At 42.3% G+C, this 18310-nt stretch overlaps 1 protein-coding gene across 1 annotated transcript in view; it reads right to left on the bottom strand.

The window, feature by feature from the left end:
- pcdh1a (protocadherin 1a) overlaps positions 1 to 4738 on the bottom strand; it is a gene marked incomplete at both ends in the record, with an annotated part of 50078 nt that extends 45340 nt beyond the window's left edge. Inside the window, 2 exons of the mRNA XM_080528770.1 lie at positions 344 to 2530; positions 3941 to 4738. Of these exons, the coding sequence (XP_080384896.1) occupies positions 344 to 2530; positions 3941 to 4738 (2985 nt within the window). The remainder of the gene's footprint in view (positions 1 to 343; positions 2531 to 3940) is intronic.
- Between the last annotated feature and the right edge of the window lie 13572 nt (positions 4739 to 18310).

Below are 18310 nucleotides of genomic sequence, written 5' to 3'. Positions count from 1 at the left end.
TGGAAATGTAAATTAACCTAGTGGAACAGAGGAAGGAGAGGTGGTAGACTTGTCTCAACCCCTCCAAACCAGAGGGCACCAAAAGCTTTTGCTCAAAATTCCCAAGTGCCCTTCTCCGTGCAATTGGATGTAAGTTATCCTAATTACTAAAGCCTCTTTTTAATTAATTGATTGTGTGTGTAAATCAGGTGGCCAAAAGCAAGCAACCAAGAGCATTCTGAAACGGTTGATTAATGAACCATAGCAACATCCCTGTCTCTCCACTGACAACACACCGCCCTCCTACAATTGTCACAGACAATTTGAAAAATAGTTAGCTAAGCTTTCTTAGCTCTCCTCTTACCTGTTTACTGTTGTACTTTGGCTGGTTGGCCTTGTAGCTATAATCCGAGTATTGGTCAGAGCCGGTGGAGTTGTCGTCTCCTCCAGTTCCCACGAAGGTGTTGGTGGCAGGGAGGTCTTGGACTGCCTGGTGCTTCTGGGAAGCAGAGGGGGACTGGGCTTGCAGCTGGATGGAGGGGAGGGGGGAGTTGGAGCGGTAGTGTCTGCCCAGGTCCGGGCTGCCTGGGGGGTATGTCAGGGGCAGGTGGATCCGAGGGCTGTCGTTGACCCCGTCCACGTTGAACTTGAGACTCTTCTGGAGGCTGACCTCCTCTTCTTCTCCGAGGGGCTTGGGTGACTTGGGGGGCTTTCCCTTCCTGCCTCTCTTTCCTTTGCCATTCTTGGGCCCCTGTTTGGGGGCATAGAGGTCCTTGGTCTCCTTCTTGCCGGCCTGGTAGCCGCTCTTTGTCTCCTTCTGAATGCGATGTCGGATAAACACCACCACCACGATCACCATGACAACGCCTGCTACTCCAGCCAGGCTGCCATAGAGGATGTTACTGCGCTGAGCAGCCAGCCCATTGTCTGGGTCACCAGCGATGTCAGTGTCCAGAGGTGTGTAGAGACTGTGTCCCACCAGTGCCTCCACCAGGCTGACGTTACCGATGGTTTCATTGACGTAGATGTGCACCAGGGCAGTGGCGTGGCGTGGGGGCTTTCCCCTGTCACTCACCCTCACCACTAGGCGATGGAGCCCACCATGTTTCCGGGTCAGCTCTTTGGTCAGCGTGATCTCTCCATCCTCCGGGGAGATGCGGAAGAGCTCATAAGGGTTGCCGCCGGTGATGGTGAAGACCAACTCTGCGTTGGGCCCAGTATCCAAGTCTTCAGCCTCCACAAGCTCCACGCGGCTGTCTGGGACGGCCAGGGGGGACAAGCGTCTGTAGGAGGAGTTGGAGGGCTTGGTAACCACAGGATTATTGTCGTTTTCATCCAAGACGTTGATGGTGACACCCACATACGATGACCTGGGTGGCTCTCCTGCATCCATTGCCTTCAGTCTGAAGGTGTAGCTGCTCTCCTTCTCCCTGTCAAATGAGATGCTGGACAGGATGGTGCCTGTCCCATTCTGAACCATGAACTTCCCTCCATCTGGCTCAACGGTGAGGTGCACATGAGCGTTCTCGCCCTGATCCATGTCCAGGACGGTCACCATGCCAACGGGGCTGAGGGGGGGCATGTTCTCAAGGACAGAGAAGCTATAGCCACTCAGCATGAACTTGGGGTCATTATCATTGCGATCAAGCACCTTGACCACGACTGTTGCTGTTCCCCTGTGACTGGGGGAGCCTTTATCGGCTGCAGTGACCCTGAACTCATAGCGCTCCTTGTGTTCTCGATCTAGTGGGCTCCGTGCCCTCACCTCTCCCGAGTCAGGGTCAATCTCAAATAGGCCCCTGGTAGATGAGTCTGCCACAATACTGTAGATGAGCTCTGCATTGGTGCCGCTGTCAGCATCTGTGGCTACTACATCCACAACCCTGTCTCCTGGCTGGTTCTCCTCTGCAAAGTCAACCTCAAACTGGGTCGGGGAAAATACTGGGGAGTTGTCGTTCACATCTGTCACCTGCACCTTTAGTGAATTTGTACTGGAGAGCGCTGGGTTGCCAGAGTCAACAGCGACAATCTCCACACGGTAATCCTTGACCCTCTCAAAGTCCAGAGGTGTGGTGGTCTGCAGGAAGTACTTCCTCTTGTTGTCGCTGGATGAGTCACTGGCTGGGCGCAGCTGGAAGGGTACGTCTCCTGCCACCACACAGGTGACCACAGCATTCTCCCCCTCGTCCCTGTCGGATACTTGGACTAACGCCACCGCTGTGCCCACTGGCATGTCCTCTGATATGTTGGCCATCCCATCAATGTGAGTTACCAGACCAATTCCACGGATCTCCACAGCAGGTGCGTTGTCATTCTGGTCAGTCACCTCGATGGTCACAAATGTCTTGGAGCTTTTGGGTTGGGGACCTTTGTCTCTCGCCACCACATAAAATGACAAACTGCTGATTTCCTCCCGATCCAAGGACCCTTTGACAGAGATGATACCAGTAGAGCGATCGATTCGCAGGAGTTTTGGCACTGGATCTAACGCCTGGTGCAGTGTGTACTCAATTTCACCGTTAGGGCCCATGTCAGAGTCATTTGCTCTCACCTATAATCAAAGAGAAGGAATATGGTTAGAGGTTGTGATCAGGGTTAGAATTCAGGAATTAGGTTAGCATAAGGAGCTATGAGTGAAAGGGCTTAGTTTTTGGACTGCATGTCATTTGACTTGGCTTACAGCAGCCACAAAGATAAGCACAAGAGCCTAAATGTGCATATTACACACACACACATTTTGAAAACATCAAATCTCGTTTTGTTTTGTTTGTATGTTTTGGTTCTGTTCAATGATCAAACCCTTGATCAATTCATGTTCTGGTTGAATCTATATTCAAGGTGAAAATTAGCAAATCTCCTCTTTTGTAAGTTTTAGGGGTTGATTCAAATGTAAATATTATTTGTATTATTATTATTATTATTAATAATAATAATAATATTCTTATTATTATTTATTTATTTGTATTTCATATAGTTATTTGTTTTCCTTTTCTTGTCTCTCCTTGTTGTGAGCTTGTCTGTTTCGATGTTTGTTTTGTGAAAAACTGTTTTTTACAGAAATAATTACAGAAAACATCAAATCCCAATTTCAGTTAATTTGTTCATTAAACAGTCATTATAATAATATTAGGGTTAGTAACTAAAACAAACACACACAAATACTGACTTGGGTTTGCTATGTGTTTGCCAGGTATTCACTTAGGAGAATTAGAAATGTTTTGGATTAATTAACTTCATTTAAGCAATGAGAGGAGAAAATGTATTTAATCATGGTAACACTCTATGCACCCATTATAGTAAGCTGGACCTAAAATGAGTTGCAGATATACACCATAGCTTCTCATAACGACAGGGATTAAGACTATACAGAGTAACACTTGACATTTAGTTGCTCCTATACCTGTGTAGTAACGCTGTAATAAGGCTAGTATTCGTATCAACATGTTGTTACATAGCAATTAGATAATTGCAGGAACAGTCCTTATTCTACTTGTGTACTTGTGTGTAATAGCACAAACTGCTGAACTCCATAAACCGCTGTGTAATTACAAAGCAGTTTCCTGATGTACTACGCAACAGCATGTTATTACAATGTTATTACTACAGTATTCACAGAGTTACTACACAGGTACAGTAAAGGGGGAATTGTGAGCCTGTATGTGACAGCAGCTGGTGAAACCGGGAACAAGTCAGCATCAAATGTTCTGACTTTTATTCTGAAAAATGTAAATAAATGTCAACGTTGTTGAAAATCAATGACACACTCTCTAGTCAACTAACACACTTGTTTTGTGAGCCTGCTAACAATGTTAAGTAATGTTATAGTTAACTAGGTAGTAGTGGGAATTACTCACCGAATCCATCGCAATATTTTGGCTTGACTATTGGTTGCCGACTTTTCACGGTTTCACCAGCTGCCGTCACATATTGTATTTCTTTGTAAAATAAATATTGGATTTACCTGCAACACTGAGTGTCCCACGGGGCTGTTCTCTGACACTTCTGCCTCGTAAGTGGACTTCTCAAACTTCGGTGCATTGTCGTTAGCATCAGCGACCACCACTCTCAGCAAGGCACTGCTATAGCGCTGTGGATTTCCTCCGTCAACTGCTTTGATGGTTAGGTCATAAGAGTCCTTGAGCTCCCGGTCCAGGCTCCCTAGTACTATGAGCTGGGGCAGCTTCTCGCCCCTGTCCTCAGCCACCTGCAGGCCGAAGAGTGTAGCTGCATCTTGGCCTGCGGTCAAGGCGTAATCGGCCACGCCATTCCTCTCAGAGTCCCTGTCTGTGGCCAAGGGGATGGAGAAGAGGGCTCCCATGTGGGTGTTTTCAGGGACAGAGATAGTGAGAACAGGTGAGGGGAACTGCGGCGTGTTGTCGTTGATGTCCTGGACCTCGATGCGACCCTCAATAAGCCGAGGGCTCTGGTTCTGGATCAGGTCTGTGACTGACACTTCAAACTCCAGGAAGCAGGGTCTGCCTCTGACCAGACCCCGACAGTCCCTCAGTGTCTCCCTATCAATGGGGATCTCTGTAGTGAAGATCTCCCCCGTCTTCCCATCCACACGTAGATAGGGGGTGCCCACCTCTAACTTGTACAGGTGCCCTGAATCTGGGAGGCCCTGGTCTGCTGCCAGGCTCCCAATCAGGGTACTGGGGGGCTGCTCCTCCTGGACTCGGTAGAGGATACCCGCCTGGGCCCAACTGCATGAGTCCAATACCAGGACCCACAACAGAACCACTCCCAAATGCAGTTCCATCAGGTCCGTCACCAGATGATCTGCCTGCAAACAACAAACACAATCACAATATTATGAAAAACACCAGAAGCGTAATTGGAGGATTTATCAATACCTAATTAAAAGGTTCTTAAAATCAACATACAAATTGTAACACTCATTCAATGTAAAGTCACATAGTGTACTTAATTTTCTCTAAAATTAAATGGACATTACAAGATTATACACATGGTATTTTCATACCTCCATCAGGCTGTAAGATATTGCTTTGAATTTTTTGAATATTCTGTAATTATTTTATTTTTTTCATCTGCAATGTCAATGCAGGAACTATGAACTATTCATCATATATAGCATATTTTCCAAAAACAAGCTCCCAGAGCAAGCTCTCCTCTTTGCATATGTTTGTTAAGAGAGCAAGGATTATCTTTCTCCAGTCTATGTTACAAAACAGAGGAAACATGAGCAATTGAACATGTTTCTCCGAAGCACCATCGGCACTGCTACAATTTATGAGAGAAATTAAATGATTCTACAATATGGGCTTTTGTATATGATTTAGGCAGTGCCTCAAATATTTGTGGATCTCTTGTTTTGTTGTGGAGCGCAGTGCAGCATAGGGAAAAACATAATTAGCGCCCACATTCTTGAATAACAATAACAAACAACGATCATTGTCATTTATCAAGAAATTTGAAATCGAATAATAACAGAAGCAGAAGCAAACACCTAATTGAAAATGTAGATTCTGCAGCAGTTCAATAATGTTCAATTCACTACAAGAAAGCACGTCTCTTTTGTAAATAATAGATTTGTGGACAGTGTGAGGCCCTGTCTAGACAGTTATGATGTTATGGAGATCTAATACCTCACAGATGTTATAAAACCTCACAGATTCAATGTTACAGAACCTCGTAGACATCATTAAATGGATAACCTTGCAGACAGACACCACAGAAGTAATCCAACACACCCTAAAACGATAGAGTTATAAAACCTCCAAGATATCTTCTAAGGACAGACCCAAACCTTCTAGACAAATCTCAATGATCTGATACCAGAGAGGTATCTGACACCCAAGGCTCCAGTGCCCAGAGTCTCCCAGAGGCAGCACAACAGTATTTGCCTTCATGTGGAACATGTTGCATCTGGAGGCCTATGCCTTATCACCAAATACAGCTTTACTTTGGCACTGATGAGATCTCCAACCCTGCTCTGCTGTTATGGGCTAATTTACACACTGTAATGTTCATGTTTGATTTCTGACCTGCTATGCCTCCTCATTAATCACTACCCACTATTTTAGCTTCTCCTTTGATCCATATTCCCCAAGCTAAAGAATTCTGTCTTTCTTCTTAGTGCAAATTTTAGACTTTAATTATTTCCTGCGTGAGAAGGGCTCGTGCTGTAACTTACAAGAGGAGTAGACAGTTCACTGAGATGAAACATCAAGTTCCAGTGGTCTAAGAACGTATTGATAGCCTTGTGAGTAAGGGTGTGTGTGTGGGCATGTGTGGGCGTGTGTTAGGGGGCAGTGTTCTTGCAGAAAGTTTGAGCATAATTTGCGACCGCAATCAATATTTTTCTGTCTCTCCTTGTGTGACACAATGTTCCAAAGTTTGGCCAAGCAAATACGTGTTAAACTAAAGAGCAAAACACAAGCATACATAGAAATCCTATGAGAAATCCAATTCCTCTGAATCCGTTAAGATTGAAAGCGCAGGTTATTGATGCACTAATTGCTTGGTTATTGATGTGTCCCTTTTTACATTTGCAGGGCAGCCTCCAGTCGATGTCACTGATCGCGTGCAGGGTTAACGGATGAACAGGGAGTACAATCTAATGCACAGTTTCTGAAACCCCTGATTGCAACCGCCAATAAACATTAAAAAATTGCAAAGCTAAATGAAAAAGAAGATCAATGAAGATATTATTCGCCAGCTTGATCTGGACATTATTGATATGGTGGGCATGTTGCTGTGACAAGCATAATGTCATGACACAATAATGGCAGGCAATAATGACAGGGCATATCAGCCCCATATTCTATTTCAGTTGCCAGATAGAAATGAATCAACTGCAACAGTAATGAACCGTTACAGTACAATATTTTTTGTTAGAAACTAAAAGTTAGTTACAGTACAATATTTTTAAAAACAATAGTTTCCTTTGAAACTGTTACTTCAGAGAGGATGATTATAATACCCAGTCACTAATCACCAACTAGCTTCATCCTTCTCCTTTTACTGCAAAACAGGTAACCCATCTGCAAACATTGCTACGGTATACTTACTAGCATGTTATATCATGGTACTGTATCAAATACATAAAGGTTTTTTTCAGATGACTAGTGTGAAAAAGATCCCAAGAGACCAGGTCTTAGACATATCCTAGAACGATCCTTAATGAATAAATGAATGCCACCCACTCAATTTGACTGAATTAGAAACTATACTCACTATTAGTGTCAGACATTAGTGTCTCTATGGGGAAGATGAATGTCTCTCAGAGTTTCCTTTAAATGTCTCCTTAATAAAGCTCCAACCACACTGTCCTTGAGATAAGAGACTCTCCAAACACTCATTAGAAGTGATCACATTCAGTTCCGAGGAGATAATTATGACAATATCCGCTCAGCAGTTTCCTCTCCTGATCAGGTATAGTCATTCCATTCTGCATCAGCCTGTGTCTCTTCTCCAGCTGGTGCACACACATTCTATGTCAGATAAGGATGCTTCCTTTCTAGATTATACTAAATACACAGTAAGTAAAGATAGTTCTGTACAGCATGATGTCTATGAGCGGACTCCAACTGAAGAGTCTCAGCTAGGTCTCCATTTCAGATAAGAGTCCATGCCCTTTAATATCTAATAGGAGTAGATACATTATACAATTCCAACTCAACAGGGACTGATGAAGACGTGTAAGTGCAAACAGTGAGTATCTCTTCAATGGAGGGTGAGTTCAACAGCACTGGAGTTTTGGGAGAGCTACAAATAATGTGGGCAGTGACTTTTGCTATATTGCTCACAAATGGAAACAAGGTTTCGGATTCAATTGAAATAGCAAATAAGTCATGCATTTCCAGCCTATTTTCAAGTAATCGTTACTAGAACACTCTTTCAAAGTCGAGAATCTGCATGAAATTGGATTGCTCTGGTGTTGAGTGAAACCAAATATTTTAAATTATCAAAACAAACATCAAATAGTGCTGTCCATATAGAAAATTTAAACACATTTGAAATTGAAAAAGCATAAAATGAGTTATGTCCAATGTTCTATGGTATACAGACTCTGCATGTCCAGTATCATAATGCCAAATAAAGTATAACCTTTGGCACCTCAATGAAAACTAGATGCTAGAATGAGTTCATCCTCAAAATGTGTCAACCATTTAATAGCTATGTAGCCCTTATCAGCTGCAGTGTGGGCAGCTTTTATCAACAGCTTTTACAAGACATCCTGGTGATATCAGTCTTCGTCTGTGTGGCTGTGACCTTTTCTCTTTTCTCCACAGCCTGATCACTGACATATCATGGTCATCAGCAAAGCAACAGGTTCTGATGTGAGCTTCAGCAACCCTCCCTCTTTATATTCATCATCAGTCCTGTGATTTCTTTCTAATTTCATTTCAAATACAATCACTTGCACAACATGTAATCGTTTTCAGTCCTTGGTTGTATTTTGTTGCAACAACTGTATCTTACAAATCAAGCTGTGATCAGAGAAGGAGTAGGCTTCAACTCACCCTTTTACAAACTCACTGTGCAGAATCCCGGATTAATAGGAATGAGAATGTGAATTGTGCATCGGTATTGAGAGGTTTTAGTGAGGGTTTGATCTTGAGTTAACCACTGGTAAGTCACATTGCATACAGAAGGCCTTTATCCTGCCTAGTGTTTCAATACAAACATGACATGTATCCAAATGTACCTCAAATGAGTAAGGATGTTGGAAATACTGTAATTAAACAAGTAATTGTCTGAAGTGTGTAACAGTCTTAGGGAGCTGATAGAGTCAAACAATGTGAGCATATCATCACAACTAACTCTACCCAACATTGGCCCTTAATATAAACCAGGTCCAAACCTCACAAATCAACAATGTTGTCCTACCATGTTAAAGCCAACACCTTCCTGTATCAACACGCTCATCTATCTCACTCCAGACCAAAAAAGCCATAACGAAAGAATGAATAAGCATAAAGCATAGTGCTTAATGCAGGTCCATAATGTCAAGGCTGCCAATGAACTAAACTGTCTCCAGAATCTGTCCACGTCCACTTTTCATTTGAGAAGGAACAACAGCCTACATAAATGATTGGCCCATCCATGCCTCTCAAAAAACATACAAAGACAATATCTTCTTTGATAATCTGAAGTTAACATAGCAATTTTGCTGCACTGCAATCGTTGTATGCTGCTTATCGTATGACCAACAATATCTCCAAGAAACATGTAACCATACATAGGACCCAAGGATGGCCCATGACAACTACTGTAGGCTTTAGGGTACAAGAATTAGGGGTTTTTCTGAGCCACTGTCAATTTTAATGGGATTAAATGCAGGCACTGAAGGGCAGTGGTTGGTTGGTGGAAACGATCATTTAATTGTTAGGATAAAATTCATTTTAATAATAATAATAATAATAGACGGTGCTATTATACATAAGACTGGTCAGTGTGTGTAGAGACCAGGTCGATACAAGCGCATCTATTTCTCATCTCCTCACTGCGGAGAGATCCGACAGAGGGATGACTACAAACGTTTAAGGGCTTTTAGTCAAACAAGTGTCCGATTCAAGCTCTTGCACCTGCTTAATCGGATTCTCGCAAAACGAACCCAAGGCTACTGATGTAATATCAATCTTTTAAAATCGTCTAAACTTAGACTACATTTTCTATTACAGGTCGTTGTTGAACGAAACCGCACGACCATAGGGTATTATAGATGTTATGTTACACTGTAAAAGCCGTCACACGTGTTGTGAAATCAAGACACTGACAAAGCTGATAAAGAATACATTATTGGCAATATGTCTCCAGCAACAAATGAGCTCATCTGACTAGGCTAATTCATCCATTTTAAAACAGACCCGTTATCTGCAAATTGCACTCGTTGACTTTTAAACATATTGCATATGTGCATTCATCGAAAACAAAAGTATATCTTTTTTTCTGGGTAGAATTATGTCATTGCATTAATTACCTTTTCCAGAGACTTCTAATTGTTCGCTTGCCCCGCGATCCTTCGTTTAGGACTGATGTTCCTCCTCCGGTGATCCCAGAGGCAGGTATTTAACCCTCAAACCTCCGCCTCAAAGAAATTACGATGACAATTCCTCAGTTGAGAGCAAATCCATAAGGACCCATTTGTAACTTTCGCTTCAAATTCGAGGAATCCATGCCCATGCCATTCTGCAGCCATCCATGATACCACTGGGGGGGGAAACCCGCTATATTTCTGACCGCGAAAAAAATGATACCAATAAAGCTAGAATGTATGCAATGGCCATTGATTTAAAAAAAACAAAATAAGAAAACGGAGCAACGTCCAATGTAATCTACTCTGAAGCACCTTTGAGAAGATTATGCACTCATCTTCAACGTATCCCCTATCATCCAAGTTTTTCAACCGTTGCGAATGTCGTGTGAATGAATGTCTACCAAATACAGATTAAACGATAGGCTACTTTGCGATTTAAATGTCACTACATCTTCTTTTTCCACCACAAAACGGAATGCATCGCCACGCAGGGTTCAGCAAGCACGTATTTGCTCTGAGAAAAGCAAGTGAGGAGAGATTTTCGACACTGGCTCCGCTCTCTCGTCCGCGCATCAGAGCGTAGAAGGAGGTGGGGCTCCACGGAACTCCGCTCTCAACCTCATATCAGCCAGTAGCAACTTCTCATCACTTCGTGCCACAGGCTGAACACCGTTCAATGACTTGGGATCTTTTTTTTTACCCACTAGCATGGACATAATATCCGACTTTGTCTTTATGTTGTAGGGATGCCAACGAGTTTAACATTTAGACGCACTTGCCTGATCTAATCTCAGATGGGTCGTTTAGATGGATAAGTGCCAGACCAAGTTGGTTTTATATGTCAGTAGCAATCTCTTGCTGACTCTTTCATAAACATCTGCAAAACATGTCATCACGTCTTCCTAAACAATATGGCCTTCGCTGATTGCGTACTTGTTGATGTGCATAGTACAATTTGGCATAACTTGGCATCATGACTTTCAGTGTAGTGGGATCCCATTCACTAGAAGTGATGCTGATGCGGACCACTATTTGCTCTTCTGGCGCCATCCTCAGGCGACTGGTTAAAGGAGAAAACGCAGTGTTACAATGGAATGATATTAACTCCAGCCACCTCTTGAAAAAAAAACTGTGGGTGAAATAATTGTTTTATGTAATGATTTGTTGTAATGTTGGCCATTATCACTCTCAGTTGATGAGTGGGAGGGACGTCTGTGATCTGTTTTAACAGTCATTGCTACAGGTCCTTGACCAAGGCATTGCAGTCAGTGCTTCAACTCTGAACAACAAAAATGCAATAAATTAAAACGAGATGAGTATGTGAATCCAGTGTGAATACATTCCCTTGGGCTATACATCATCATTACTCAACAGGGAACAATGTAACCCTCTCTTCACTCCTTCCCACTGACAACAGTGATCATAGCTGCTGAGCATAAGCAATGACCCATGTGCAATGATTCAAACACACTGTTCTGTCACAAAGGACAGCCCTGCAAAATCTTTCTCTGGAGGAAACATTCTTTCCCATCTTTACAGCCTTATCAGAGAGTTCTACTGTGTGATCCTCACTCCTCCTCCAGTCTCCCATTAGCTGCAAACAAACAGCTGTCGGGTTACCTCTCCAGGGTTCTCATTAAGTGCTGCCACTCAAACTCACACCAGCCTGGAGCCAATCATGGTGGAACTCCCGCCCACACAGGCTAGAGGGAAGTGACATCCGGGAGATAAGTGGGAGTCATACATGTATGATACATGCATACATGTCTGACACATGACTTCACACACTGGCCGACGGTGAGGACCTCTGGAGGAGGAACCGCCATGTTGACCACCTAATACCTTTGGGTGAAAATACCTAAAACATATCCTTCCCCAGGGCCACTCACCCCTCATAGAGAATTGCACATTGTCTTCATGGGATGGTGAGGGTTATTTTTTCGGGGGGGGGGGGTTAATGAATTCAAATTGGTCAAAATAGCATCGCATGTCTGAACTGAGATTGGAACGTCTACAATGTACCTCCATCCATCTTTAGTCTTACAGTACAATGACGTGGATGGCAGTAATATGGAAATAATGATCTACTATGAGTAAAATATGATATGATTGATTCACAGACTCTGAGGGTTATAGTAAGCTGACCAGCTGTCTATTTTTGTAAATCAAACAATAACTCCAGATAAGAACAAGCATTCAACAGATGGATCCTGGGCGGCTCCAACGCACCAACGCATACTGAGACCCCCTTAGAATGAGCAGAGCCGTTGTCTCCTGATTGTGAAACACCGGTGAGTCATTCTCAGAACAATGTGTGTTAATGGCAGTCAGCCCTCCTGTCAATCACGTGTAATCATGTAATGGATCTTGATAATGCTTTCATAGAACAGAGAGAGAGAGAGAGAGAGAGAGAGAGAGAGAGAGAGAGAGAGAGAGTCTCCGTGTGTGTGTGTGTGTGTGTGTCTCTGTGTGTGTGTGTGTGTGTGTGTGTGTGTGTGTGTGTGTGTGTGTGTGTGTGTATACGCGTGCATGTTTGTGCACATGTGTGGGTGTGTATATGAGAGAGAGAGAGGGAGTAATGTACAATGTATGCTGTGCCTCACAAACAAAGAAGCTTGATTATTCTTTTGTTCAGAGAGAGATGATGGATTTGACATTTCAACATCTTTTTCAAAAAGATAGGGAAAGAAAGATGAGTTCCTGCATGAAAAAACACATGTTCCATCAGCAAAGGCTTATGTTGTGCAAATCTCTCTCTACAGTACACATGTACCTGTACTGTAGGCCTACCTCAAAGGACTTTACCCAGGCCTCAAAGACTTTAAAAAATGATTTATCCCAGAAATTAAAAGGGGCAATCTGGGATTGATCTAACAACAAAGTGTCCCTGCACTTTTGGGGGGATGGGGCAGCTGAGGGATGGGGCTGGGGCTGCCACAGACAAAGCTATGGATGCAAGAACTGACCATCCATGGCATCAAAATGACAGGGCTACTGCCTCTCACCTAGCACTTTTGAGTCCCGCTTTGAGTGTGTTCCCAAAAATAGAGATTTGGATACTTGACACTATACCTGTAAGGAAGTTAACCGTGATTGCGTCAAATCCATCAGGCGTTTAACTGATTTGCAAAAAATCTGTCTGGAGACGTATATTAGCTCTTCATCACTATTGACTGCAAGTCTAATATGCACACTGCCTATTGCATTTTACATAAAGCCCTCAAGGAATGATTTGCATGCATGAAATAAATTATGTTTCTGTTCCACTGTTTGTTGACTTCCTCTCCCACACAATCATCAACACACATGTGTTAATTATTATTAAATTGGTCTTGGCAAGTACATTTTCCTCTAAATCAGTGAAACTACTTTATTCCACAATATTTTTGTATTAAGCTACTTGACTAAATCAGTGAAATTATTATTATTCCCCAAGGAATAAAGAACAATAAAGTATGACTGAAGTCACATGAAACTCACTTAACCTATTCAACTACAACTTGTCCCATCTTTATGTTTATATAACCATTAAGGTCTCAGGGATGATGCTGCAACCATAAACATGCAAAAGGGACTCAAAAACAATACACATATACAGTATTTCCTCAGTGTTTCCGCAGGAGTCATGGTATATACAGCGTCCTGCTTCAGTAATGGGACAGTGAGGATAAAGTACAGATTATCAGCTTTTATATGATGGTGTCTGTGTCCATTTTGGTTTCACCATTCAGAAATTGCAACACCTTTAATGCATAGTCTTCCTATGCATACATTATCTACTTTAGTAAGTAGAGTTTTTTGTAATTGTTTGCCTCCATATTGCCAGGGGTCTGATCTGACCTAGTTGATTATTATAGTCCAACAAGTCCTGATTCCAGATACCAACTACAGTATGTATGGAGAGGTTTCACAAATGACCATTCTATTTTGTCAATAGTATTATTTGTGTTATGGACCTCATAAAGCCAGTTAAACGTATGTGTGTTCTACACCACAGACCGGAGAACACAGCAATCACATTTAACCATGGTTTGAAGCTATACACAGTGTTTGTTTACAATTACACTGTTTCCAAACAGTAAAGTAAAACAAACGTATATTTGGGGTCCTGATGGGGTAAGAGAAGTGAACTAGCGGAACTAGAGGAATTTACAACTTATATTCCTCCAGAATCATTGGGTATATATAATGCATTTAAAAGTCACAAAATGTATGTACCAATTCCAGATTGCCCCTTTAAGGTATAGTTTTGGAGACGTAATTGACAAAGAGAGAGGAATACTATGGATGTATACTGTAATAGTATACTATAGTGTCCTGTCCAGGGGGTGTGCTGTAATACATTGAGCATCCTCATGATACAGGTACAGCAGATAGACTCCTGTCCTACCTACAGTAGATACCTACAGGTACAGAAGATACCTACAGGTACAGGAGATACCTACCTACAGGAGATACCTCCCCTCTCTGGAAGAGCTGTACAACACACGCTGCCTCAGGAAGGCCTCCAAGATCTCCAGAGACCCATCCCACCCTGGGTACGAACACTTTGCTCGGCTGCCCTCGAACAGGCGGTACAGGACCATGTTCGCAAGGACAAACAGACTGAAGCTCAGCTTCTACCCCAGGGCCATCCAGGCCCTGAACACAGCAAAGACCTAGGTTCTGGGCCCTGGACAGTCTGGACGGATTGATGGCAGCTGCTGGATTGAAAAATCAGGTGTAGTGCTGAGGCACAAATGTGTACATTTCAAGCCTGCAAACTGCGACACTTTAAATGAATGTGCAATAACACTATGTGCAATATGACAACCCTAGGGTACATAAGGTTGCAGAGAAATAGGAAATGTTAGAATAGGTATAGCATAGCATAGAGTACAGCACAGTGTTTTATTTGTACAGTATAGTATAGTGGATAGTGTACATAGCCTTTATTTATGTAAACCAGCTCCTTTCCCTTCTTTTTTTTCTTCTTTTTTTTCTTTTTTTTTTCCTAGCACCAGGGGAGCCCCCCCTCCCAAATTTTGTTGTTTGGTACCTGTACTATAGCAATGACAATAAAGACCATTCATTCATTCATTCATTCATTCATACAGGTACAGAAGATACCTACAGGTACAGCAGATACCTACAGGTACAGCAGATAGGCTCCTGCCCTCTGGGCCATTCTGGCTCATACATTCCGGCACACACGGCTACTTACCTATACCACACTATAGCTAGCGGCGGTCCAGGCAGTATTGAGGCCAACAGGATGTAGGCTGTGCCACTGACTGGTTTGATCTCTTGATTAGCCACTTGAATGAGTAAGGTGCTGTTTGATTCCCCACACACCACTCCTGATGGCCCCCAGTGCATATGAGAGGAGTCAGAGATAAGGGCAACACATTAGAACAGAGGCGGCAAGAATTCTGCACTTAAATGAGAGAAATTGTGATTTTCAAAATGAGTCTGCACACTGTATTCGACCAGCCCACATTCCTGAGCAATACGGAAATTCACTGCCAAGTGATTTGATAATGAAGCTCAAATGTTAACAATTACTATACTGCAATGGTTTGGGGGTGAGAATTTCAAAGGCCCCAGAGCTGGCGTGGCTGGGGTGCGTGGTGTTGTTGGGGGTGTGGTGGGGGGGCGGTCTGTATTTGAGTCATTAGTGTTTGTGTTTACCTCCGAACGTGTGTCATAAGGTGTGGTTGCTATGCTTGCTCTTTGCAGTGTGGCATAATGCCTGCCTAAACAAACAGGGTTGTTGAAACAGGAGAAGATGAAAGACACAGAGAGAGAGAGAGATAGAGAGAGAGAGAGAGAGAGAGATATTATCACTGGAAATTACACACATCATTTACTTTACAGTGCACATGCCAGTCTGTAATACGCATTGATTCTGGCAGAGAAGCGAAGAGACATCAGACACCAAGAATTTTCCAATCAGCTCCCATTCTGCTGGGATTACGACAAGATGTATTGTGCACAGCTCTAATGTCACAACACTCCATCAGTGAAGCAGATATCAATTACAAAACAGACTTATCAGTGTCATCAAGAAGACTGCTCTAAAAGCAGGGGAGAGACAAATGTAGAACATGATTATCAAGAGATGCCATTAGATCAGAACCCATTGTTATGCGATAACCAAGTCAGTAAAAATCAATAGCACCATTAAAAGTGTAGTTACACTGAATATGAAATGCATTACATGCCAATCATACGTATGGATCATGCAAGTATAATTGTTATTATGAATGTAGGAGATACGGTACTGCTGGTAAACATATTCCCAATGTATTCGTGAACTAACAAATAGAATATGTGAATGTTCTATTGATTTCCTTTCATCTTATGACACACTATTATCTGATTCGATCTAGAGATTCTATGGTTAGATCAGGTGTAGTGCTGAGGCACAAATATGTACATTTCAAGCCTGCAAACTGCGACACTTTAAATGAATGTGCAATAACACTATGTGCAATATGATCAACCCTAGTCGTCTATCTGTACAGTATAGTATAGTGGATAGTGTACATAGCCTCTATTTATGTAAACCAGCTCCTTCCCTTCTTGTGTTTTTTCTTCTTTTTTTTTCTTTCCTAACACCAGGGGAGCCACCCCTCCTAAATTTCATTGTTTGGTACCTGTACTATAGCAATGACAATAAAGACCATTCATTCATTCATTCATTCATTCATTCATCATGCCATTGGGCAGTGTTAGAGCTGTATGTGTGTGCGTGCATGTTTGTGTGCGTGTGTGTGTGCGTGTGCGTGTGTGTGTGCATGTGTGTGTGTGTGTGTGTGTGTGTGTGTGTGTGTGTGTGTGTGTGTGTGTGTGTGTGATTGACAGCAACAAAGGCTGAACGTTTTACCCACCAATCATTAACAGATGTCGATTCGATTATCGCCTTTCTTCACAAGCGCTCCTCCCTTTACCAAACAAAAACCATCGGAGAGCCTGATGTGAAGCCTAGCAGGGAAAAGAATGTGGTATGAATGAAGGATGGAGGGAGGAGTAGAGAGAAGAAGAGAGGAGGAGAGGAGGAGGCACAAACAGACTCTCACTGAGGGTGAGTTAGTTTATAGCAGGGAGAGAGATGTGGGTGGACTTTTTCCTGTAATATCTATTAAACAGGCTTTCCTAGTCTAGGGGTGATACCTTTACCAGCAGGCAGCAGCCCCTGACCATTACTCTTCCTGAGAAACGTCATGTCAGGGTAGCCAGATGAGGTTTTAAATGACTGTCACTTCCTCCTCTATTTCAAATGGGCTCAGTGTTATGGCATCCTATAGGCATTTATTTTATTTACAACCGCTGCTTCAGGCTGCTTTCATTTATGGAGTGAGAATATAAACCTGATCAAAGCAAGGGGGAAGGTTTGGCCATGTCATTGGCCCAGTATGTTTATAAAAACAAAAATAATAATAAAATAAAAAAAGTGCAATGGCAGGTCTTAAAAGAAGCACTTGTAGCTATTGGGCCACCACATACCTCTTATAACCCCCTGGTGGCCAATTGAAATGTCCATACCTGAAGAAATGGCTTGAAATGAAAAAATGATTGGTGCAGTGAGACAAACAATGATTTATAATGAATGAATGAATGGTCTTTATTGTCATTGATATAGTACAGGTACCAAACAACGAAATTTGGGAGGGGGGGGCTCCCCTGGTGCTAGGAAAGAAAACTAAAAACAAGAAGGGAAAAGAGCTGGTTTACATAAATAAAGGCTATGTACACTGTCCATTATACTATACTATACAAATAAACACTGTGCTGTACTCTATGCTATGCTATACCTATTCTAACATTTCCTATCTCTGAACCTTATGTACCCGAGGGTTGTCATATTGCACATAGTGTTATTGCACATTCATTTAAAGTGTCGCAGTTTGCAGGTTTGAAATGTTCACAGTTGTGTTTCAGTATTGCACTTGATTTCAATCTAGTAGCTGCCATCAAATGTCTAGATTGTCCAGGGCCTAGAACCTAGGTCTTTGCTGTGTAATGAGATATATTATGAGAATATGAGAAAAGTGTGCCGGGTATGTGTGTTCTTTGAATAGTTGGCTGAAAGCTGAAAGAAAAGTAAATGTTCTTACATGTAAAACAAGTATTAATTTTCTAGTACATATAAATGTATACATATAGATATATACATACTAGTACATATAGATATATACATATTAATGTTCTCTAATGTCTACTGATTAAAGGAATCCCATAGGAATATTTGTCCAGTGGAGATATACTGTATACTTCACATTTTAGTATAAAATCTTTAAATTCGGCTAGAGAGGGAACTAATATATGAAATTAGAGAGAAGGCCA

The sequence above is a fragment of the Nansenia antarctica genome (genome assembly GCF_963989245.1).
Source record: "Nansenia antarctica genome assembly, chromosome: 4".
In the NCBI taxonomy this organism is placed as follows: Eukaryota; Metazoa; Chordata; class Actinopteri; order Argentiniformes; family Microstomatidae; genus Nansenia; species Nansenia antarctica.
The sequence above is the reverse complement of the archived record's forward strand: the minus strand, read 5'-3'. Positions and strand labels throughout refer to the sequence as shown.